Source organism: Leishmania braziliensis, chromosome 35, assembly GCF_000002845.2.
Source record: "Leishmania braziliensis MHOM/BR/75/M2904 complete genome, chromosome 35".
Lineage (NCBI taxonomy): Eukaryota > Euglenozoa > Kinetoplastea > Trypanosomatida > Trypanosomatidae > Leishmania > Leishmania braziliensis.
In genome coordinates, this window is record NC_009326.2 from 1,821,552 (window position 1) to 1,838,506 (window position 16,955).

General features: G+C 54.6%; 3 protein-coding genes across 3 annotated transcripts; all 3 read left to right on the top strand.

Moving 5' to 3' along the window:
* Positions 1 to 4,799: 4,799 nt before the first annotated feature.
* On the top strand, positions 4,800 to 7,838 carry LBRM_34_4900 (conserved hypothetical protein; the record flags this gene model as incomplete). Its single annotated transcript, XM_001568538.1, has 1 exon — positions 4,800 to 7,838. One exon carries the CDS (start codon positions 4,800 to 4,802, stop codon positions 7,836 to 7,838), a length of 3,039 nt encoding a protein of 1,012 aa, XP_001568588.1.
* Positions 7,839 to 12,305: 4,467 nt separating this feature from the next.
* LBRM_34_4910 (conserved hypothetical protein) lies at positions 12,306 to 12,932 on the top strand (the record flags this gene model as incomplete). The annotated part of the gene is made up of 1 exon (XM_001568539.1): positions 12,306 to 12,932. One exon carries the CDS (start codon positions 12,306 to 12,308, stop codon positions 12,930 to 12,932), a length of 627 nt encoding a protein of 208 aa, XP_001568589.1.
* Positions 12,933 to 13,938: 1,006 nt separating this feature from the next.
* Positions 13,939 to 14,982, top strand: LBRM_34_4920 (conserved hypothetical protein; the record flags this gene model as incomplete). The annotated part of the gene is made up of 1 exon (XM_001568540.1): positions 13,939 to 14,982. The coding sequence occupies one exon, from the start codon at positions 13,939 to 13,941 to the stop codon at positions 14,980 to 14,982; it is 1,044 nt and encodes a 347-aa protein (XP_001568590.1).
* Between the last annotated feature and the right edge of the window lie 1,973 nt (positions 14,983 to 16,955).

A 16,955-nucleotide genomic window follows, 5' to 3' on the forward strand; every position in this document is an offset into this window, starting at 1 on the left:
CGTCGCTTGAGGTGCACTTGTGCATTGCGTGCGCATGTGTGTCACTACCCATGCACCTTTGCGCCTTTTCTCTCTCGTGTTTGGGTTTCTCCTGCGGGGCATGTGAATGTGCCTGTAGCCGAATCGATGTTCAACGGCTGCACGTTACCCTTGTCTCTGCTTCTCTGTCCTTTACGTACACCTGTGTGTGCCTGGAGGCGCTCAGCCGCCATTGTTCGCCCCAGCGGGTTCGTCCGCATACCTCAGTCTTACCGATGAAGCTCTCTATCGCCTGCGCACGTCCCCCAAAGGAGCCCTGTCTCGCTGTTTCGCTTCAAAGAAAAATAATTTGTCAAGTCTTTATTTATTTCCTTTTGGACTCGTCGCTCGGCCGCGTGTATTCCTTGATGCGGATCGGTGTGGGCGAGCTTTTTTGTCTGTGTGTGTGTTTCTTGTCGGTGGTTATCTTGATATGTTACTGTTGCGAAGGCCGTGCAGTGTCTGTTGCTTTGTCTGCGTGCGTGAGCGCACCTCAAGTTTTCCTCTGCTGCCTTCCTGATGGCTGGGGGAACCCCCTCAGTGCCTGGTATTCAGGACCTAGGACTCACTTTGTGTGGGGAAGCCAAGCAGAGCTCCCCTATCCTCTGCCCATGCCAAACCGCTTCTGGCGCTGACGGGGCCAGGTGCCCACAATGTAGCGAGGCCAGGGCGATGCACCGCTACGGATGCCGGCGGTCGGGTCGTGGATGGCGCGGCGTCGGAGCGGCCTGCGACGGTGAGCACGCCTGTGCCATCCATACGATTGGCCGAGTGTCACCATGACTCAAGCACATCCCGCCCTGCCCGACGGGGAGCGGCTGTGAGGAGCGACCTGCGGAGTGGGAGGAACCGTGCCCTGATGTCGGTGTCGGCGCAGTGCTGCAGTGCGTGTCTTCGGCTGCCTCGCCCCAGGTGATGGGCCTGTGGCAGGCCGGAGGGTCGAGTGGAGTTGAAGTGAGGCTCTATGACAGAGAATGGGCACGTGGAGAGGAAGGAAAGCATGCTTGCACACTCTCCGACACCTACTTTGTTATCCTGATTTTTTCGTCTCTTGTGAATTCGTTGTGTATGCGTCTCTATCTTGCGGAAAAGGCCTTGCAGGAAGAAAATATCTTAAGGGATCCCCTCATCGTGGAGGAGGGGCTATGCGTCATGGGAGTGGGGGCGATGTGAGGAGGGGAGAGGTTGCTGCATGGCTTTTCTTCGCGTCATCCCTGTCTTCTATGAACGGACCTACTCCACTTAACGGGTGGCCATGCTGTGGCGCTTCACGGAAATCCACCTTTCTTACTCTTTCGCCTTCTTAGTAAAGCGATGGCTTCTTACTGCTGCTGCTCTCCCTAAGGCATAGTCGATTCAATTCCGGTATCTCCTCTCCACTGCACGTCTTTGCCTTTTTCTGCCACTCATCAACGTCACGACACCCCAATTCATATACACGCATCTGCCTTCCACTCGTACTACTCCGCGTTCTGCATCCGCAACACGATCGCGCACCCACGCACCAAAGCTCTATGCTCCACCTCCTCGCTTTTCACTCCCTTTTTCAATCTTAAGTCTCTGACCCTTGTCATTTCACTTTTTTTTGTAGCTTCCCTTGTCTTTGCTCCCTTGCCAATTTGATTCCCCGCCCTTCCTCCTTCCTCTCTCTCTGTCCCCACCCCCCACCCTTTTTCACTCACTCACCTGACACATTTTCTATTCTCTTGGTTTCGTTTCACGACCATTAGTTGCTTCCTGGCCTTTTCGCTGTTTTCTGGTCTCCCTCCTCTTTCCCTCCCCCCTCCTCCTCCTCCCTTTCTCACTCTTCTCTCTAGCCCCTTCTTCTCTCTATCTCATTCGCGCCCTCTTCAACTGTTGTGGGCTGACCTCGGCACACGCAGGCGTTCACGTTCACGCGCTTGATCACGCCCGAGAACGACGGGGTCTGGCTTTAGGGTTTTGCTTGCTCTTTTATCTTGTGCTGATTGCGCTGCTTCACCCACGTCAGTGTATTTGTGAGTAGGGGAGAACTTCGCGGGTGTATGTGTGTGTGGGAGGACAAGTATCGTTCGCAGTACCCTACTCCCTTTCTTGGCGTACAAGCAAAGCATCTTTCTCCAGACTCCTTTAGTGTTCTTCGAGACGACGTCTCCTCCTTTCCTCTCTTCCATCCCCTCTACCCACCACAACTTTCCCCTGACTCCCTCTTCGTTTCTCCCCACAGCACTCGCCCCCCTGCCTAGGCTTAATCCCTCGGGCACACAGCACACGAAACGCGTACACTTTGATACGCACAATCATACACACGTCCGAAGAGCGTTGGTGACTTTTTCCTTCTCGTGTGCCGGGTTTTACGGTTGCACGGTGCTGCTAGAGTAGGAAGAGGCGTACGTGCACTCTGTGCGCTCCTGGCGAGGAAGGGGATAGGGAGGTAAAAAAAAAGGAGCCCCATAGACAGTACAGAGCGAAAACCAAGAAACACACATCAACACCAACTAGGACGAGGGGCGCGTGCATTGGTGCAGGAGCAAAACTGTAGACAGGGTGCACCATCGGAAGAGATTGCCCGATCGAGGACGTCTAAAAGGCAAAGGGAGCACGAGAAGAAGTGACTGAGTAAGAACGAACAAGAGGAGGCGATCCCGTGAGGGCGCCGCTTCGTTCTTTCCATCCTCTTCTTTCCTCGTCGTCTGCTGTCGGGTCTGTTCAGTCTTTCTTTGCCTTTTGTGCGTGTGTGCTCTTCGTTTTGCTCTGCCTCTCTCTCTCTCTCTTGAATGAGTTCCTGCCGGCTGTTCTCTTTCTGTTGTTCTTCGTCAGCTCCCTCTTGTTCTCTCGCTCCCCCGCGTCTTGACTCGTGCGCTTTCGTTTCCTTTTTTCTTTGTTATTTTGCTGACGCCTGCCTGCGTAGGCAACCGTTTTCACCCAAGGCAAGAATCAAGAAAGAGATTCAGAGCGTGTGAACTAGCGAGCGAGCGAGCGAGAGAGAGAGAGAGTGGCTCTGAAGGTTAGAGCAGCGCCAAGAGGCACGGAATTCGACGACGCGCATCGGCTAGCAAGTCACATTTTCAACGCCCCTGCTTTGCGCCTACTGTTTTTGTCGGTTTTCGCCTTCTCCCCCCTTTTTCTTGTCATTTTTCCAGCTCGGTATTTCTGTTCTGGGCTGTTGGACAGCTTTGTGTTCGCTCTAGCGCTCTTCGCACACAAATACACACAAGACCAACGTGATCAGGCTGTCTTATCAGATCCCCACTCAGGTTTGTGTGGACGACGAGCCGGAAATCTCTCTACAGCAGTCGTCTCTCACTCTTTTGCTCTCTCTCTCTACCGTCCAATTCTGACTCTGGCTCGTCGCCACGTGGAGTGTTAGGTGGCACACGCACACACACACACACGCCTTCGTCTCGTTTCTCTCTTTTTTTTTTTTCCTTTCTTCCTCGTTCTTTGTGTTGCTGATTTCTAGCAGCTCCCCCTTTTCTCCTCCACTTTCTTTTATTTTGCTCGTGTGTTTGCCTTCCTATTTGCACTCCTTCTCTTTTCTCTCTTAAGTATCTCTTTCCTCCCTTTTTTATTACTTTGTGTGTACGTGTGCGTGAGATTAGCTCATTGCTTAGCCGCTCCGCAGTCTATCCTTTCAACGTTTCAGATTTACCGTCTCGAGATTCTCTTAGCCTCTGCTAGTGTGTGTGTGTGTGTGTCTGTGCCTCTCTCTCTCTTTCCCGTGCTCTCTTTTCGTTTCACACAAACTCACTCACACTCCCACGCACTCCACAACGCTCTCTGTGAGGCAACGTGCGCGCTCGAGCTCGATTCACCGCGGCCGCCCTTCGCGATTCTAGCTAACCTTTCCACTCCCTGTCGCTTCTCGTCGCAGTTACACCACTCACACCAGGCCACTGTTGGCTTTTCCTTCTTTCCTTCCTCTCTGTTATCTCGTAGCATTCTCGAGTTGGGACTCGTTTGTGTTGTTCGCTGAGCTCGCCTCCCTTTTTTCTGTTCGCCGTGTTTCGGATGTGTCTTCGTTGTAGGCGCAACGTTACTTGTGGACTTACTTACCTTCACCCTCACGAAAGCTACGCGCACGAAGCGAAAGATCCCTAGAAACCCCCACGGATAGACGGAGGAAAGCATCCTCATCTATACACAGTCACCCTTGATCTGGCACGGCCCTCAATCACTCCCTCCCTCTTACGCCTCTCCCTCTTTGTGTTCTTTGGCGCACGTTTTCTTTGTCTTCGTTTGTTTTCTTCCGCTTCACCGCCTTCTTCGTCTCTGCTCCGCGTGCTTTGCTTTTCTGTTTCTCTTTTTCTCCTCTCTCTCTCCCTCTCTGTGTTTCCTTCTGCGTGTTCTCCCTCTATCATCTCTAAAGGGACATTTTCTTGGCTCTTCTGTCTCCATCGCTATTTGGTTTTCACTCCCCTTTTTTGCCTCGTTCGCCTCCTCTGGCACTCCCCCTGGTCCCTCTTCCAACCTATCAGAACTCACGCATCTACCCGTTTCTCCTTCTCCTACGCAGGCTCATACTCACCCAGCACTGCATCAGAGGCTGGCTGGTGAGGAGTGCACATAGAGAGTGCTGTGATTGAAGCTCCAGTAGTCATTAGCACCGCTGCTAGCACCCGGCCAGAACGACAGCAACTTCCTTACTTTGTCGCCTTCCGTGCTAACACGCGTGCTTCGCCCCACCGGAGGCAGAATCGGCCTCCTCCTGGCCTTTGTGAAGCACATCTCTTCTTCTCTGTGTCCGCGGTCGTGTGTGCTGTACGAACGAGGGTAACTCGAACACAGTGCACGGCCCCCAAATGTCTGGCGTGGATGCTCATGGCAAGGCCATGGGGGAGGCGCAGTCGGATAGGCCGGTGAGCTCTTCATCACTCACCGCAGCATCTCCAACTACTCCTAACCCGACAGCAGCAGACACTGGCACTGCTGCTCATGCCGGTGGCTCCCCCGTGGATAATGAGACGGACGAACATGTGCCACCGGTTATTGCGCACGTCCGGAAGAACTTCGGTGTGCTCGCCCCAACCATTGAGCCCTTCATCTACCGTAGCGGTTGCCTGAACAAATCAGTAGTTGATGTGTACAACAACCTGTCGCGCAACTACATTGCCATTGTAGACGCTGCCTTAAAGCAGGTAGGGTTTGAGGAGTTTTCGATGCAGATGCAGATAATGCTGACCCAGATCCTCTCTGAGGAGTTCGGCGAAGATACGGAGTATCTTGTCAACACCATCCTCACCTACACCGGCGCCGACACCCTGTTCGTCTCCCTTCTTTCCAAATCTATGTTGGACCAGGTCATCACGTACGCACAATCGATCATGAGCGGTAGCATGTACGGCATGGGCTACAACATGCAGGGCGGTGGAGGGGGTGGTGGTGGTGGTCGCGGTGCTGAGGGTGCCAGTAATAGCTACTACCGTGGCGCACAACAGCGCCACGGATACCGCAGTGTCGGCGAAAATGGGTCGCCGCACGATCCTCGCGGCAACTCTGTCACCGCCAGCTCTCCGCATCACGACGGGGCCGCACAACAGAAGCCGTACCGCAGCAGCGGCCTCGCCCCCCAGCCCAGCGACCCAGGCAGGGAGCGTAGCAGCGATGATTTACGCGCCAATAGCGATGTACTCTTTCAACGCGAGGAGAGTCGAGAATGGGGTGCCGGTTCAGGGCCGCATCGCGGCGCTACCGCGATGGGAGGCGTCCACGTAGATTCTGGTGCTGCTCCCCGGGGGGTCGGTGCCGCCCTGATGAGTGGGATGGGCGCAGGTGCAACCGGTCGCACAGAGGTGTCCGTGAATAAGTCCATGAGCGACACTGTATCGGGTGCAGGAGTGATATCGCGTCACCCGCACCATCATCTTTCCTCTTCTGCTGCCGCCTCCGCGACATCCTCGAAGTCGCCGTCGATGGAGCGAGGTGCAATGAATGTGATACCCCAGCACAACCTTCTGATGCCGCGAATGTCACCGGCGAGCAACCAGCCGCGCGTGCCCACGCCAGGGGCGCCTAACGTGCCGCAGCCCACCACAGTTTCCCCGATGCCGACGATAGGACGTGGTGGGCCGGGGATCCCGATGCACCACCATCACCACCACCTCGGCATTGGCGCAATGGCAACCAACAGTGCCCCCGCCAGTGACTGGGCTGGCAGCAACACGGCATCTGGGTCCACATCAAATATCAACCCCACCGGGCAGCACACCCTAACCCCACCGTCATCGCAGTCCGCATCCATGCAGCAGCACCAAACGCAGCAGATACAGCAGCAATCCCAGCAACAGCCGCAGGCGCGTACCATGAACATTCCCGCCCCATTGAGTGTGCAGCGTCGTACTGAAAAGAACGTGGCAGTAGCGGCAGCCACGGCACCCGCCAACGGCAGCGCGCCTGCCAACTCGACTAGTACCAATAGTAATAGCGCTGTTGCGGAGGCAGGAGTCGCTCTGCGCACCATTTCCGCGACTCTTGGCGGAAACGCGAACGTTCCGGCGCCGCGCGGGGCACAATCGCTCGCCCATCACCAGCACCACATACCCCTCTCTCACCACCATCACCATCATCACCGCTTCGCCGCGCCCCCACCTGCGGTCACGGCAGCTGTGCAGCTGCCGTCCGCTACGCAGTCGCCACCAGCCACCGAGGAGCGGGTTGCAGCTGCTTCTGCCCGCTCGACAAGCTCGCCGGCGCCGGAGATGAGCTTGCCTGCTGCTCGGACCTGTTCATCGACCCCAGCCTCCATCACATCCGCCCCTGCTGCCACGAACGCCCCGACGACTTGCGCACCCCCGCCAGCGCTGCGTGGTGTAGGCCACATCCCTATTCACCATCACCACCACCACATCCACGTGATGGTGAATAAGGTAGAGGTATCCTCGTCGCTGCCGCAACGGCTGCCGCAACAAATGCCTGTGGCACCGCAGCTGCAGCCGCAGTCACACCCGCCGCAGCGTGTAGCCACCCTGATCGACGGACATGAACAGCAGCAGCAGCAGGAGCGGACCAACGCCGCTAACGGTCGCTGGCCTAATCAGAAGGAGGAGCTGCGTGGAATGCTGTTGACCGCACGTGTTTCGGAGAGCGCGATCACGCACTTGCTGACGGATGTGAACATAGAAGAGCTGCGGGGCTTGAAGTACGTAGATTTTGAGAAGAAGCTCCGTGGCGGTATTCCGCTCATGTTAGACCGTCAGCGCATCCGTCAGGTTCTGTTTAGCAGCGTTGCTGTACCGGGCCAGTCAAGCGATAGCGACGAGCCCGCCATGCGCTTCCACCGCAAGAACACAACCAGCGAAGTAGGTGCAGAGGAGGAGGCTGGTGGGCCTGGCCTGCCTAGGCGGCCTGCGGTCACTTCCAGTGGCGCGCAGAGTCCGGTGACGCCGTATCAATCCTTACCTATGAGCAAGGCTGGGGTGCAGGTGCCGCAGCCTCGCACAAAGATGCAGCAGCAGCAACAGCAGACGCTGCAGTCCATCAACGGTGGTAACACTGCGACCTCGCCAGCGGATGCGAGCTTTTCCTCTCCGGAGAAAGAGACTGAGAAGCGCGAGAGCGGCACCAAAACAGGGAGTACGACCACGACTAGCGGCGCACCCACCTCCCCGGTGCGAGGCCCGACTCCGGCGCCGTCCCCCAACAGCAGCTACAGTCCTAGCACTCGTAACGAGGAGACGGAGGATAATCGTGAGGAGGAGCAGCGACGTGGTAGCGGCCGCCGCGGCGGGAAGCGTGGAGGTCTGGGTCGTGGCGGCTTTGTCCCATCGCGCGTGTGCAAGTTCTTTGGTACTGCAGAAGGATGCCAGTACGGAGACAGGTGCCACTACGTGCACAGCAAGTGAGCGACGACAGCAGCGAGGTTGGGTGATGGGCCGGTAAGTGTTTCTAGTGGCTCTGATGCGGGCTTCGCGAGTTGTGCCCTCACTTCATGAATTCCAGGGACTGTCCGTGTACGTTGTCTACGTCATGATCCTAATAAGGCCCGGCACGGCGTTCCCGCTCACCTTCATTACTTCCAGCACTATTTCGCAGCCCTGCACTCTGCTGAGTGATTGCTCCTCTGCTAATTGCCGTCGAACGGGTAGTTAGGCATGATATGCTGGAGTAGCGCTGAAGCTTCTGTAGCATAGACCTTGTGCTTTTCTCACTGTGCTCGTTGCGCTTTGGCTGCTTTATTCCTGCCGCACCTGCATCACATGTGCCTCCCTCCCGCATTCACTTCTCCCCCTCTCTCTGCACATGGGAGTCTTCTCTGTGTTGCTAATGGCCCATGTCCTTCTCCACATTGGTTTCGTCTTGAACCGATAACCCGCATCTCCCCACGCCGTTCCTTTTCGCTTTGTTTGCTTGTTTTTTCTCTCTCTCTCTTGCCACTCGCTTGTCCCGTTCTTCTCTCTCTCTGTTTGCTCTGTACACTTTGCTGGCACGTTGCCCCGTCCCTTTTGTGTTTCTCCTTTTGTTTTTGTTGGCCTCTGGTGCTTTTTTCGTTTGGTTTGCTCGGCTGTTTTTGGCTGTTTTCGTTTTCCCCTCCCCCCTTTCTCTTTGCGTGCGTGCGCGTCGGCGTGCCTGGTTTGTCTCTCAGTGCTTACTCGTTGAGAATTTTCACAATGGTTGTTTTCTGTTCGCCTGTGTGCGCTGTTCGTGTGTGTGTGTGTGTGTGTGTAGGGGGGTGGGTGGGTGTTTGTGTGCTCTACTTTTTCGTCTTGAAACTGGTGAGGAACGAAGAGGAAACGCTTACGTAGCAGGCGATGAAGATGCCCTTTTTTTTGATTCGCCTTTCTTTCCGGACTAGCAAGAGCATCTCGCGCCCACCTTTTGTCGTTTCCCCCCTTCCCTCCTTCACTTGGCCGCCTTCGGTTTACATTAGGTCAGCAGATAGGGTCAACGAAGGCCAAATCAAGCGTGAAGTTCGTGAAGAACTCCTTCGTTTTCCTGTCTCCTCCCTTCAAAGCCGGCGTTAGCGAAGTGTCTCGCCTGTTCGCAAGTATGTCTCTCTCTTTTTGTTTGTCTGCCTGTCTGCCTATCTCTGTGTTTTCCTGTTTGTTTTGTTGTGCGTGGCCCTTTTTTTTACTTTGGGCTTCTTCTCTGTCTTCTGTGCTCTCTCTCTCACCCCCCCCCTCTCTCTCTCACCCTCTCTTGTTCGTATTATGACTATTATGATGAAGTCTTCTTGGTTGTTGTTGTTATTGTGTGCGTGTGCGTGTTTGCTTTCTTGAGCTTTCTCTTTTGTTTTCCGTTGTAGATGTTTTAGGTAGGAGCTCGGACAAACATACACACATCATCATCACCACCGCCACTACAACAAACCTGCGCACACCCACATCTACCCACACACATTTCATACAAACATGCACACGTACTTTCTCTCTCTTTTTCTCTTTTGTTATAACGCACACCGATGCACTGCACTGCGTCCCATTTTAGGGCACATGTGCATAAACACACAGACACGCAGGTGATGTCGCTTTTTTTTTGCTCTTGACCGCTCTTCACGACGCACGCGCGATGCATCTATCTGGAGGAACGAAGACGACAAAGGTAATAGAAGGATACTACTGCGAGTGACTCCTCCGGCCCATTGCCCTTTCTGTTACTCCCTGTTGCTCTGTTCAGGTAAACGACGACTAAGACCAGTTGGCGCGTTGGTGGGTGAGGGAGGCACTTCTGGTCTGTATCCGTGCCTACCCATCTCAGCATGCACTTATATTCATCCGCGCGTTCTTTTTGGGAGATCGCTGTGCACAGGAGGGACAGGGCAGACGAGGCGGAGGGGAGGAGAGACCGACTCCCGCCTTCCCCATCGCCACTACCGACATCACCAGCGTCAGTTCGTCTTTGGGGGAGGGGGTTACCTTCGTTTTTCGTGACTCTCAATCGCACCAGGGTTTCTCATCCGTGTGGATGTCTTCTTCTCGTGAGTCGCATGTCTCTGTCCATTGGGTGCCCCTGCTGACACGTCGCTGTTTTGTTAGATTTGTCTCTTGCCCCCCTGTTTCTCACCACCTCGCATCACTCAACGCATGGGGTGGGGGTATCCAAGGAGCTTTCTTACCTACTACGTCCTCGAACTCGCAAGCGCACCCCAACGAATGTCCAACTGAAGAAGCAAGATGCGTGGAGGGTCGCAGAAGGAAGACCAAGTTCGACTGGACTGTCGAGCATCCTTCCTGCGCTCTTCTCACACCACTGAAGAGGTTCGCAATCTCGAGTCGGGTTTCTCTTGCAGACGCGATGACTGCAACAGACGCGTCGAAGCCCGAACCCGGTGACGCGGGGCGTTTTGCTTGATGTGTGCTGACTCACTGTTTTATCGTTGGATGTGCGCCCAGGCACGTGCTACTTCGTATGCGCGTGGAGTGTGCAGATGGCGTTGCATACGTATGCTACCTGGACAGCTGCCGGCGCGCATACACACACCCAAGGAGTCCCACGTTTACATCCTAGACGTTTTGCACACGGCAAGTGGATAGCGCTCCCTGTGTTCTACGTGACCTAACTGCCCCTCCTGTACAAGTCTGTGCGTCTTCTTCTCGCCTTTGTTTTTACCATTGTGCTATTCAAGCGCAAAAGGGCTTTTTAGCTGTGCACGCGTGCGCGTTTGTGTGCAGCTCTTCTTTGCTTTCGACTGCTTCGCACCCCCCTTCCCCCCACATACGGTGTTCGCGTCTGTATGTGCCCCCCTCGTCTGTACGTCTTTGTCTGTTGTATGTGTACTCTCTTCTAGTGGTTGCATGGGTGCCTGTGCACGTGCGCGCCTCTCTCTCTTTCTCTGTCTGGGTGTGGCTGTAGTTTTGATTTTTCTTCTTTGTCGTACTCTCGCCTTTTCCTTCCGCAATATTGTCTTGTTCTGTTTTGCCCCTCCCTCCCTCCCTTCCTCCTCCTCTTCTTCCCCCCCCCCTTTCCTTCCTTTCTCTCTCTTAGTCACTCGGTCGCTCTCTGTTGATGATTGCGTGTGTTCAACGTAACAGAAAGCAGCAGAAAAGCAGGCAAACAAACATAAACAAACAAACAAACAAAAAAAAAAAAACGTATTGTTGTCGTTTTTTTTTGTTTTGTTTGTTTGTTTGTTTGTGATGGTGATGGTGGTGGTGATGGTGTTTGTTTGTTTGTTTGTTTGTTTTGTTTGCTTTGTTTGCTTTTCAATCCTTCACCACTAACCAAAAAAAAAAAAAAGGTCAGCTGTCACCTTCATCTAAGAGGTATTAGGTACGCTACGTAACACTTCTCTGGAGAAAAAAAAAAGAAAGAAAGAAAACTGACAAAGAAAGCGCACCTCCCACCCGCACCCACCCACACACACACACGCACGCACACACACGCAACGCGCCCTCGCAAAACTGAAAACACGGAAGAACACGAGGACAAAAGAGGAGGATGGAGGCACTCGAGTCACGCTAGTGGCCGAGCTGTTTCGTCGTGGCCGTACAATAGGTAGCGCACGCAGGGTTTTGCGAACGAATGCTGTGTGCAGGGCTTTTTTTGCCCTGCTCCGCACCGCGCCCCTCTAACTCTTTTTCTTTTTGCGACTCTTTTATCCCTCCTCAGTCGTGCATTGGGCCTACAGTGAGGAGGTGTCAGAGAGTACAAAGGGCCGAACTAGCGCTGCGTTGCTGTTTTCCGATTGCATCTTCGTTTGTAGCTATCCTCGGACGCGCATGTATGGTGCGGAGCTACACTGCCACAGGATTACTTTGCTTCAATGCGTCTGCGCTGAGGCTCTGTATTCTCTCTTCTGTCCTTTTTTTGTGACTGTGCTTTATCATGTGCTCTTGACAATGCACATCACTCGATGGTGCCGCCACGCCCGCAGGTTGCACACTGCATCTCCTTCACACCCGCCCCCTTTTTGAGGTCGCTTCCCCCTCCCCTTGCAGCAAGAACAGCAAACTCAGAAGTGTAGCCAAAAACACGCGCTGCTGGCACGCTACTTCACCATTCAAACATTTCGCTTTGGCTTCCGCTCTTTTTGTTCTCTTTAGGTGGTCACACACCAAATCAGCATGAGCTCGCAGCCTACTGCTCCAGCGGCAGCTGTTGCCGAGTCCAACAGTCCCCCAGGTTCATCCTCGAGCCCTACGGCTCCCGTTTCGCCGACCAACTCGTCCCTCTCCCCTTCAGCAGTGCTATTACCGAGCGTTTCGACGCCTCTCACATCACAGACAGGTGCTCTTACTGTCAGCCCGACTTCCGGTACTGGGCAGCTCGCGGGGAGTTCCCCAACGTCCCTGTCCACGGATGTGACGGCGGCGAACGGTGGCACCGTCGGCGCAGCTACGACGTCGATGAATGCGAACGCGTTCAACAACGGCATGGGCACCGGGTATGGAATGGGTAGCGGGTATGGAATGGGTATGGACCCATACTGTATGAGTGGCATGTACGGCGGCTACGGTGGACTCGGCATGGGCGGTATGTATGGCGGTCTTGGAATGATGGGCATGGGTGGGTTAGGCATGTATGGCATGGGCATGACCCCCGAGGCGCAGCGTGCCCAGATGATGATGTTCATGACGAGCCGCATTATGGAGTTGTGGGGCATGTTTTCGCAAGTCATGCAGATAACGCTCGGCAGCGCCGTTCAGTTTGTTGGCGAGTATGTCGGCATCACTCAGCGCATGGGACAGCTGGAAGAGGAGAACCTGAATCACGAGGAGCGCTACATGAGTCGCAAGTACGAGCTACGCAAGGCACTCTCTGATATACCGCGTGAACAGCGGTATATGCCGAGGCGAACACGGATCCGCAAGCCGAAGAAACTCTCCTTTCTCCGCCACTTCATCTTTCGTCTGCTTCGCCACGTCGTCATCTTTGCGGCTGCCTACTTCCTCTCAAAGCGGGTTACATCCTTGTTGATGGACCGCTACGGTAAGAAGCTGCTGAGTGCGTCCGGGCCCGAGGCGCTGGCCCCCTCTACCGCCTCTAAGACTAGCCTCTAACATACACTCGCTGTACACATTTGTTGGCGTTGGCGACGACGAGGGGTGGGGCTGGGGAGCTGCTGACCGGCGTTTCTCTGCGGCAAAGGAGTGACCTGATGGCCGTATCACAAGCGCTACTTTTCCCTTTTTGCAATTGAGCTCGCTCACTCGTTCTCTCCCCACTTCACTCTCTCCAGTCCCCTCTCCTTTCTGCGGATCGAAGCAGAAGGGGAGGACGGAGGGATGCTATGAGAGTGGGACTGGCATCTGCGCACATGACGCTGGCTGTGACATACATAGTTTTGCTGGTCCTTTGACGTGTAAACATGCGGTGTGCGTTGTTTCACCACCTTCTGTACATTTTTTTTTTTGGAGGGGGGCGGCTGTTCCTTCACCGCTGTGCGCGGTCGTCTCTGAATCGTGTGTCGCCGGGCTAGTCAGAGAGCCACCCTATTAAGAGTGGTGAGCGAAAAAAACACGGAGCCTAACAGGGTAGAAGTCTCAATGACTGTCAGCGGCCCAAACACGCCGTGGCTCTAAAACAGCGATGGAGTGATGCGGATCTGAGCGACTGAAAAGGCGCAGTAGACTGCCTGGGGGGTCTCCCTTTTTTTTCCTCGCACTCGGGTCGATGTGGGGAGAACTAGATCAGCAGGCTTCCCTGCACTTTCTGTGGATAGGGGACCTCAGTGATACCTTCTTTTCTTGTGTAGTTCACTTGCCAATGTATTTTGTGTGTGCCGTGTGCCCGTGACTACGGTACAGACGACTGGGGCACTGACAGCGATGGAAGGGCTTTTGCCTTTCGAACTTTCCTCTCGCATTCTTCCTCGCCCTTCCTCCCTGGTTGTATGGTGCGCGCATGCCTGAAGCTGGGCAAATGAGACTAGCGCATACTTCCATACTACCGTCCCCACCTAACGCAAACGGTCACCACTCATCCTTCTTTTTCTGAACTCACTGGCAAACGTGAGCCATACTAATCAGGTGCACAAAAAAAATTTTCAGCGTTGTTTAGCGATAGATGAGCGTGTATGCTAGGGTGTTCTTCAAAAATGTGGGCTTGCCGGTCGTCGGCTTCGGCATTGGCTGGGCCGGCTTCACAGTTGTGGAGCAGAGTGGCCTTCTGACGGAGCCTATGCAGCGCTGGCTCAACGTGCACAACCTCAAACTGCAGCTCTACACTCAGCGTCTGCTGCCGACTTCGGTGGTGGAAAAGTACGGCTGTCCAGCCGACACACTGAGGTCCACAATTGAGCTCCTGGAAAAGGGGTACAATGAGAACGAGATCTCAGACCGCATGTCCTTTGACGAGGTCTTAAGGGAATGCGCTGTTCCGGAGCAGGTGGCGTACCTGGAGGAGCACGCGTCGGAGGAGATTCCGTACTTTTACATTGCGGACATCTTTCATTCCTGGGCAAATTTGAACGTCCGCAGCTTCGTCCGTCAGCAGCAGTCTCTGATGGACACGGCGGCGAACACTACGACCCCCACGTCACCTGTCGAGGGCGCTGCTGCTTCTTTCGCACTTGTCCTCCGCAACGATGAGGCGTTCGACTCGGATGTGCTGTGTAGCGCTCTGTGGGAGAAGATGATACACAGTGTAATCCCTTTCGACGTGAGCATCCGTGCCCTGTGCGTCTTAGCGGTGAACAATCGAGCCAATGCGCGGCGCCTGGCACGATTGTCATCGCCAGAGCGTGTGGTCGAGCTGTACAACGAGTACACAGACAAGATTCAAGCGAATCAGCAGCAGAGCAGTGGACCCGATGTAGTCCCCCCTGAAGAGGTTGCCGCGGCCACACTTTTCTTTCTGCGTGCCGTCAACGACGCCTCGATTCAGAAGCGGTGGATTCCGCTGCCGGGAGCGTTGAGCACAGACCTCTACCCGCTTGCGTGGAAAGTGCAGCGCGAGCCCTGGTGCCGCGCCTTTGGCAACCTTACACCAACGGTAACACACGCGACGTCGGAAATGGCGGTGATGCTCGTAGATGTCATGAATGAGCGACTGCGATGTGTCGAGCTGCGTAAAGCCGAGACTGTGCCGTCACAGTCGTTAATTTCTTAACACCGACAGCACAAGAGTGTACCGGCTGTTGGTGCATGTGTGTGTGTGCGTGTGTGTGTGTGTGTGTGTGGGTGGGTGTGGTGTACGACATTCGCTTCCATCTAGAGCGAGAAATGTAGAGTTGTGTTCGTTGGTGGGTGCATATTGAGCAGCGACCCTGGCATCCTCACACATATCTGAAATTAATTGAGCCACCCATAGTTAGCGGGAGCTCAGAGAGGCGAGGCTGTGCACCGCTTCTCTGCGTGTCCATGCCATTCTGTTGTACTCAATGGCGGAAGAAGCGACTGCCTACTCGTGCACCAGCGCTGACGCATGCGCCCTGTGCATGCTCATACGCTCCGTCGATAAACCCAACGACTGACTTTTGACCAAATGCGTCTCACCATTCATTTGTGTGTCTCTTTTGCTCCTTCTACTGCCATCTCCTTTCAAAAATGGGCTCACAACCTCGTTGCCGTATTTTTTTTTCTCCTCTAACCTGTTCTACTCACTTACATCTCTTCGCGGCCAACTGAGACTTACCGCGATGGTGTGTGCGTGTGTGCATCGGCGTTGTTGTGCTCTATGCCAGATCATCTGAGCACTCTCTCTACCAGCAAAAAAAAAGAATTGTCTAACTCCCCTCGAGCACCTCTGGAGAGCTCGGCTTTTGTAGTCTCGCTCCACATTTCCCACGTGCGAGCCCCACTTCTCGCCACAAGTTGAACAAAAAGTACCTCCCAGGCACGCAAGCACATCTGTCTTCTTCTCTGCCCTTCTTCTCTTGGTGTCAGCTCGAGCTCTCCTCGCCCACTGCCCTCGTGTGTGTGTGTGTGTGTGTGTGTGTATGTGTGTGGCTGCTTCCTCCGACTTCACATCTTCTTGCACGTTCCTTCTCGCTCTCTTCTCATACTCGAAGGTGTAGCCGTGGTCATAGAGCGAGTTACCGATGCTGCAGAACAACGAGCCCTCCTCGGCGGTCCATGTACAGCCGGCGCTCGCTGTTGCCTACCAGCGCACGCGCCTCAGAGCGAACGCAGTACTTCTACGCTACGGACACATCATTCCCATTGTAGCGGTGGCTTTCTGCCTGATTCTCTCCACTTCGATTTCGATTCAGCGCCAAGTGGCCTACAGTCGGGCTGCAGGTCAGGCGACGACAACAACCACGACGACAACGACAACCACAACCACGACGACAACCGCAGCTCCGTCGTTGCTCAGCACGACGTACATGATGGCGGTGAAAAGCACAAGTGAGCCAGCGACGTAAGATTGGGCCTTGAGCACGTCAACTGCAGAGGCACCAAACACTTCCACATCCCCCCCCCCGCTAAGGGCTCTGACGTTGATTAGACCCATCCGTGCCCCGCGGCTCGGTAGACGTGTGCTCTTCTTCATTGGTTCACTACTCGAGGCGTTGTGCATAAGTTTTTCTTATCGGCCTTTTTTAGTAGGCGGCGTGTTTGTGAAGTTTGGGCGTTGTTGCTCAAGGCCGCACTTAACAGCTGTCTGTGTGTGTGTGTGTGTGGTTCGGTACGCTTGGCTTTGTTCGAGCAGGAAAGCGTCAGTTTGTTGTGCGGGTTCCACCGCCGTGGCACCTCTCTCGATGTGCTCCCTGTTGTCCTACACTGCGCGGATGATCTTCCTTGTGGTGGGTTCTTTTTTTGTGTGTGTCTTCCTCTGCCTCCTCCTTGCCAGCGAACCTTTGAATGGACTGCCTGTGTTCTTCTCTCCATCTTTGTGTACGCAGTTGTTACTGAGGAAACTCGCTTGATGTGATAGTGCATACGGGAAGAGAAGAAGCAAACACATTTGGCTGATGAGGATAGGCCAGTCCGTGGGCTTGTGTTGCTTTCTTGCTCTCCACGTGTTGCATACCTCTTTGCTTCGACTCTTCTGCCCCTCTTTCCTTCGTGCACTTGTGACTGCTTGACTGTTAAATCCCTTTCCTCCACTGTTGGGTGTCGTTGTGTGTGTGTGTGTGTGAG